This window comes from Charadrius vociferus, unplaced genomic scaffold (genome assembly GCF_000708025.1).
Source record: "Charadrius vociferus isolate BGI_N301 unplaced genomic scaffold, ASM70802v2 scaffold512, whole genome shotgun sequence".
Taxonomy (NCBI): Eukaryota; Metazoa; Chordata; class Aves; order Charadriiformes; family Charadriidae; genus Charadrius; species Charadrius vociferus.
The window spans coordinates 861,198-868,354 of NW_009647050.1; the positions used below are offsets into that span (position 1 = coordinate 861,198).

Consider the following 7,157-nt stretch of genomic DNA (forward strand, 5'->3'; position numbering starts at 1 on the left):
AGGGAAAGGAGAGATGATTAACGGTATTGCAGTCAATAAGGAAGTGCAAACGTTGTGCCAGATCTGCCTGTTTTATCCTCTGTCCTTTCATTCCAACCTTCAGCCAGAAATCGCTGCCTGCCTGCTTCTTCCCCAGGCCATGTTGTGTTCTCCATATTTGGGAAACCCTGGGCTCAGTTTCCCTAGAAATGCAGTAGAGGTTTTTATAAGCACCTCCTCAGCAGCTTCACCTTAACAGCCCAGTAAACGTACACAAGATTTAAACTGGTGCAGTAGAGGCTGTGGAAGGAGCCTCCACACCTCCTGCTTTTCTTTCCTTGTGTAACCCTGGCAATTATTTCCTGCAGGTGGACTTATTTGCATGAGCTCCCGAGCTTTCCTAATAGCTAAATTGAAAAATGGTTATTACTAATGATCTAGATGATTACTTGTTTTTTTAGATAGATGGATTAAACCAATGGTCAAGAATACAAATCTATTCCTACCTGAAGCCTTCATTGGCAGCAGCGATGCTGCGACAACAGCTAGAGCAGGATTTGGTGTTTTATTTACTCAAAAAAAATTGCCAGTGGGGGACCAACTTTCAGCGTTGTCCTGCACTGTGGATAGTTCTCTGAGGCACTCGTCTCACACAAAGACACTTCGGTAGTCTGTCTAGTCCACTTGCAGGATTGTTAATTCCCTGGAGGCTGACACTGGCACTCCACTAATGGTTTTTAAGCATAAAAGCGCAGAGAAGTGGCTTGCATCATCCCTTGTTGCTTGGTTTATTTTCACTGTGCTGTAAATGCCCCTTCTTGTCCTTGCGCAGAACATCTCAACTCTCAGTTTGTGCAGTTCCTGCTGGATGTGATTGAGGATGGGCTGCCCTCAGACACCACCGACCAGCTGCCTGACCTATTTGTCAACGTCCTTCTGGCCTTCAATCTCCACATTCCAGGTCGGTTTGGTGCTGCTCTGCCTTGGCAGGATTTCAGCGGTCTGGATTGAGGGCGTGAAGAATAGGGAGGGAGAATCTCACTGGGTCTTCGTAGTGCTAGGATAACCTCTGCAGCTCACCTAGCCTCTGGCAAGACATTGTGTTTAAATATCATGTAAAACCCTAGAGGAAAAACCTGTCTGAGAGGCCGTGTCCAACCAACTGACCCTCTGGGGCACAGCAGCTCTGTGAAGCCCAGCAGATTTCTCTCTCTACTTCCACACTGCCTGGATCAAGTTGCTGGGCTGCACTTGCAGAACATGAGTGGGGTTAACTTGTAGACATAGCTGGTTTGGGAGACAAGATGCTTCAGCAGGTATTTCTCAGTACCAGTCCAGAAGGAGAGTCCTCTGCCTTCTGTAAGTCTTGACAAACCTTCTGCTTACCTGTCTGCACCTCTTGAAGCTCACTCAGTGCCCGTGTGATGGGGTCAGGCTGGTCAACGTTGGCTTGAGCTGCACTCTCTCCTGAGTGCCCTCATTCTCTGTCCTCCCTCTCCTGCTGAGCTCCATGAGAACAGACAACACATCTGGTTCCTAGAGAAGGGCATTTGCCCTCTCGCTGCCTGTGAGTTTTGAAGCCTGTTGGAAGATTGGAGAGTAGTTCCAGGTCCTGCTAAGAGACACCACTCCTTAACCAAAAATCTCCTGTTGCTCCAGTTGTCTTTAGTTAATTACTTCTTGTTCTGCTCCATGGCTTTATTCTTGGCTTTGTGAAGAGAGGGGAGGATAAAGCAGCAAGGACGTGTCCAGTAATTTACCTGTTATTTTGAGTTGCGCTTCATTAAAATTTATGTGAAAGTTTCTAATTTCATGTGAAAGTTGATTGCACGGAGACCGATTAAGTATAGTCTCTGCTGCTTTCATTCATTACCTCTTCTCACACTTACCCATATACTTCCTGGCTGCAGTAATTAGGCAATAATGCATGACAGGCAGTGTGTTTCTGGGGGATTATTGCCCACCCGGGGTGTAGCTGAGAGCAGGGACTTGTTCTCTAATGCTAAGAATGTGTTAAATGATGTTCAGGTTGCTTATTAGTGGATTGAATTTTTTTAATCCTCTGTCTGCAAGATTCATCTATCTTACAGTTCAGTGGTGCAGCATTAGTTAAAAAACTCTCCTAAAAGCATTTTATATTGATGCCCTTCAATGTAAAGGATCCTAAAGCACCTCACAGCCTGTGAAATATTAGAGGGGTGCCAGCCCTGTGCCACAGAAACAGCCACACTGTGCTGTTTGGATGCTTCTGAATGTGCACACTCGCACGCGTGCATAAGGTCTGCTAGGGTGAACATATGTTAGTTACAACAAATCGCCCCCAAAGCAGGCTAGAGGACATTTCCTAGAAGAAGTCTTCAGCCCCTACCCTTGCACAGCCTGGTGCCAAGAGCTTGGAAGAACTTTTCCGTCCTGGCACACTCCGGGGACCTGGTCATCCCTTCTTGTGAGAGCTTGCAAGGCAATAAATGCCAACAGTGCGCTGCTGATGTGAAGTAAGAAGGTGGCAGAGAGTGGAGCCCTCGGCCTCAGAGGGTTGTGAGCAGAGGTAATATTTGACAACAAAAAGCCTTTGCAAGGTATTTCACGGTATTTGGCTGGCAGGACTGGAGCCCACACATGAATCAGATGCACATCGAAAGCATGAAGTCCCAAGTGTTTCATGTGTTGTTTCCAGATTTATTTCACTTTCCTTCTCCCTGCCCACCTGCTGTGTGGGGCTGAAACTTTTCCTATCCCTGATAGACTGTGGTTCCACAAAGCTCTGCAGAGCACTGATGTGAAATAGGAGCCCTCCACTGTGGTGTGGGTTTTTGGGTTTGGTTGGGGTTTTTTTTTTATTACTGTGGCCTTCAGGAAACAAAGGGATGTGCTGAACAGGTTTCTTTCTTAGTTCCAGAACACAGTGTGATCATGACTACAATAAGCAAGCACTCGAATGTCAAGACTTTCACAGAAAAGCTGCTGCTGCTGCTGAACAGGGGAGGTGAGTGTTTGCAGCACTATTATGTGCCTGGCAGGGGGTGCAGCTAATGGTGATGCGGGGAGAGGAGCCCGGTGCTCGTTAAGGGGTGGGATGTGTCGGGGATGCAGGTAGCTGAGGAGCTGTCGGCTCAGGCAGGACATGCTGCTTCCTGGTGAGTTTGTGAAGGTGACAGGCTGCCCTGCTGAGGATGGAGCTGCACAAAGAACAAAGTGATGCTGATGGCATCTAGGAGGAGAGGAGAGGCTTCTGGGCTGCCACTTGTATCTACTTCTGGGCCAGATCAGCCCCATGTCACGGCATGGCTGGCTGCAATGTAGGCAAGCTCTTATCTGGGGGGAAAGCTGATCCTGGGCCACTTCTGTCCTTGGACAGACAGGACTCCATCAGTGCTGGCACACCAACCTCAGCTGTCAATCGTCTGCCCCAGGGGACAGATCCAGAGCGGGAGGTCTTGCGATTCTGAAATAGGAAGTTCTACTCTAAGGACCATTTCAGAATCGGCAGCAGAGGGTTAGCTTTGTGTCTGCTCCAGGCATCGAGTGAAATCCACTGTACGCGTAGAGCTTTTGCAAAGCAGATTGCTAGAAAGCTGGAGATCTCTGCAGGAGGAGCAGTGCCAGGTATTTCTGCCTGTGCTGCATGCCACTATTGTGCTTTCTAATACCTTCTGGAGCACAGGGGCTTTGCTGCCTGAGATTTGTTTGTTGATTTGCTGGTAAATAACTCATCCTGTGATGCTTGCAGCTCATCTTACTCTGGCTTTAGTTCTCTTTGGGGTTGCAAATCACTGTCTCCGCACTATATCAGCTTGAGGGCAGCCAGCTTCTCAGTGCTCTTCTGTCTGGCCTCCTCCCAAAGCCTTTGTTTAGCCCTTTCCCTGCCAGATTCCCTGCAGGGATCACCTTAGTGAGGGACTAGGGGAAGAAAGAGGGGGGGCACAACCTAATGAAGATGCTTCTCTTTTGCCCGCCTTCCTGACAACTGCTGGGGGGGTGTGTGTGCGTGCAGTGCCCCGAGCCCCTTTTGGGGTCTGCAGGGACATGTTTTAGAAGAGAACAGGTTGTGGTGGCTCATTTAAACTTGGAAGTGTTTCGTTTCTTGCTTCTGGGATGGTACTAGCCTGGTCTCTGTGGTGAAAACTTGTTTCTGGTACAGGCTCTGATGGGCTTTTCCGAGGGGTCATTGGACCAGGCTTAAACGAGGGAGAAAATGAGTGGTAGCTGTTGAGCAAAAAGGGGAGGCACTGAGAGGGGATGTGCTAATGAGCTCTCACCTGGGATGGCAGGTGAAACATAAACAATGATTAATGCTAATGCTAATGAGTTTGGTCTCGGCTTCGTACCCTGCAGAGCTGCCATTCTGATTACGGCAGCTTTGTGCAAGGCACTAAGGTCTGTGAGCACAAAAGCTAGCCACAGGCAGGGATTGGCTGGCCAAGGCCAGGGGTGGCCTCCTCTCCAGAGCCTGTAGGGTCCAATGAAGGGAGACGCACTGAAGATGGAGGACGCGGGCAATGGGGAGCACGTGGCTTAGCACATTCTCTCTGCCTTGCCCAGATGATCCAGTTTGCATCTTCAAGCATCAACCTCAGCCACCGCACTCAGTGCTGAAGTTTCTGCAGGACATCTTTGCCAGCAAGGATACAGCCAGCATCTTCTACCACACGGACATGATGGTCCTGATAGACATCCTGGTGCGGCAGATTGCTGATCTCTCCCCAGGAGACAAGGTGCTTACAGTAACCCATAGGCATTGGGAAAGGGACCACAGTCCCAAAGCAACAGTGTTCCTCCTGGCCCTCCATGGGGCTGGCTGGTGCAGGCAAGAGTCGTGGGGCGGGCACAACTTTTCTGGGTGCTCAGATCAGCCTTTGGGGATGAGGAGGAAGGGGGGATTTATCCTGCCTGGCGCACAGCAGTAGAAAGGTGTGTTTGAAGAAAGATCTGCCAGGCTGCTGGTGGTCCACACCCTTCTGCTTGGGGACCATTGGAAACGGGGACCCTCTGTGAGTAGCAGGAGGGATCTCTCTGTTTTGGTGTTGCAAGAGGCCGGGGATGTGTGTGTGTTTGAGAGCGGGTGAAGAGCAGCACTGGGTTGCTGTGGGAAAAGCAGAGTTTTCCATAGCTACTAATGAGCCTTAAGGAAAAGCAGGTGCCTCTGGAGTCGCTCTCTGGCTGGTGGTGCCGCAGCAGCTGTTCCTGCACTCACACTGTAATGGAGGCTGGCATGCTTGTTTATCTCACTTTAAATCTTTCATTGTGCTCTGTGTTTTGTCTCCCCTCCCACTTGGCAGCTGAGGATGGAGTATCTGTCTCTGATGCACGCCATCATCCGCTCCACGCCCTATCTGCAGCACCAGCACCGCCTCTCCGACCTGCAGGGCATCTTGCAGCGCATCCTGGGGGAGGAGGAGGAGGGCCAGCAGTGCCAGATGGACAAACTCATCATCTTGGAGATTTATAAGGAGTTCCCAGAAATCTCTCCCGGTACCAGCTAACCGCCCCTCAGCTTGGACTGGAATTTGAACCACTTGGATTGACGACGTCTCTTGTTGACACTTTCTCCCCATTCCCTTCCAGTACAGCTCATACCTTATACCCCTCCATGCGAGGCCTAAGGGTGGGACAGCGTTCACCGGCCCTTTAGAAACGCCAGTGGTAGAAAGGGCATAGGGTGCCCCCTGGGGCCTGGTGCTCGGGGGAGGTCGGAGCGCGGTGGGTGCTGGCACGTGGTTTGCCTGCAAGACTCGGGCAGGAGGTATTTAGGCAGCTGGTGTTAGCGGGGAGGGCAGAGAGCTTGCGAGGGACTTGGCAGCCATGGGGGGGGGTGTTTAGCTGCGCCGGTGTCCCACGGTCCCCAAGAGAAAGGCCTTTGCCTTAGAATATCACTTCTTTTCCATGTGCATCTCTCTCCCTGCAGTGACCAAGTGGAGTCCGCTGGTACTTGGAAGAAGCTTTCGTAACATCTGTTTTGTTTTCTGCTGCTCGTGCCAATGTGCTGCGGCCCTGCCAAGGGGAGGTAGCTCGCTTGCTGTCTAACGCCTCGTCTAGTGAGCTTTTCACTCCCTCCTGGCCCTCAGCTTTGCCTCTGGGTAGCAGCCCGCCTAGGGTCATAGAGGTCTTACCCCAGCAGCTGCTTTTTTTCAATCTGCTTTCTATAGTGACGTTTAAACCTGAATTTCTTGCACACCGGCAGCCTAGAAGTAATGACCACGTAGGTGACGCTGCCCTTAGGACGCCTTTGGCCCAGACACAGCGCAAAGACATGTCCTGCCAAGTGAAAGCTGCCGCTTGCCACCTCTCTCGCAGCGTTGCCCCGAGCAGAGGGGCTGGGTGTGGGCAGGCGCGCTCTGTTCGTGCAGTGTGTGGATTTCTTGCCTTGAGCTTCATAGTAGCTCTGCCTCGCTGCCCTCCCTCTCCACGTGGCAGCGCTCAGCGGCAGCGTGAGCCTGGTGTCCAGTAGCTGTTTGTGACTATGCACGAGTGTGGGGAACCCCTATTTATATTTCCTCTAGGTTTCTAGCAAACGGGATTAACCTGTTTCCCTGTTACAGATAGTCACACACACTAACGTGGGTCTCTTAGATATTCGTGTGCGCAGTCTGGTCACTCCGTGTCCCCAGCTCTTCCTTTGCAGTATCCAGTGTAGGAGGTATTGGAAAGTGGAACTGGAAATACTGGGCACTGTATATTTTTTTTTTGTTGTTGTTTTTTTAGCTTGAGGCGATGATATGAGCTCTGCTCTGCAGGCCTGGACTCTGGGCACTGGGGCAGTGATGCTCGGGAGCAGAGGGGGTTGGTCTGGCAGCCAGCAAGGGGGGGAAAGGACCTCCTGAAGTCAGCCTGGGAATGCCCAAGCTTAATAACCACCCTTGTAGAGAAACCTATTTTTCCCCTGTAAAAATGTATGAATGTCAAAAGGGATCCTGTATTTTCTTAAACACTAAGTGTAACACGCAGAGGAATAAAAATGTCTTAAACTGGACTTCTGTGAACGTAGCCCTGCCTGCCCCGTCCTGCCATGGGGGGGACCGAAGCAGCGGGGGCGGCTTGGGTGCCTGCTGCCCGCTAAGGCACAGCAGTGGGGGGCTGATCTTCAAAGCGGAGCGAGGCGGTAGTTTCCCCACGCTCAGCTTCTCGCATTGTGTTTTCCTAGCACGGTGCTGACAGACGAGGAGGGGCGGGGGGGAGGA

The 7,157-nt window shown here is 51.2% G+C and overlaps 1 protein-coding gene across 1 annotated transcript in view; it reads left to right on the plus strand.

Moving 5' to 3' along the window:
* NCKIPSD (NCK interacting protein with SH3 domain) overlaps positions 1-5,462 on the plus strand; it is a 36,195-nt gene extending 30,733 nt beyond the window's left edge. The window contains exons 10-13 of the mRNA XM_009895743.1: positions 812-940; positions 2,873-2,965; positions 4,522-4,694; positions 5,259-5,462. Of these exons, the coding sequence (XP_009894045.1) occupies positions 812-940; positions 2,873-2,965; positions 4,522-4,694; positions 5,259-5,462 (599 nt within the window). The remainder of the gene's footprint in view (positions 1-811; positions 941-2,872; positions 2,966-4,521; positions 4,695-5,258) is intronic.
* Positions 5,463-7,157: the final 1,695 nt, after the last annotated feature.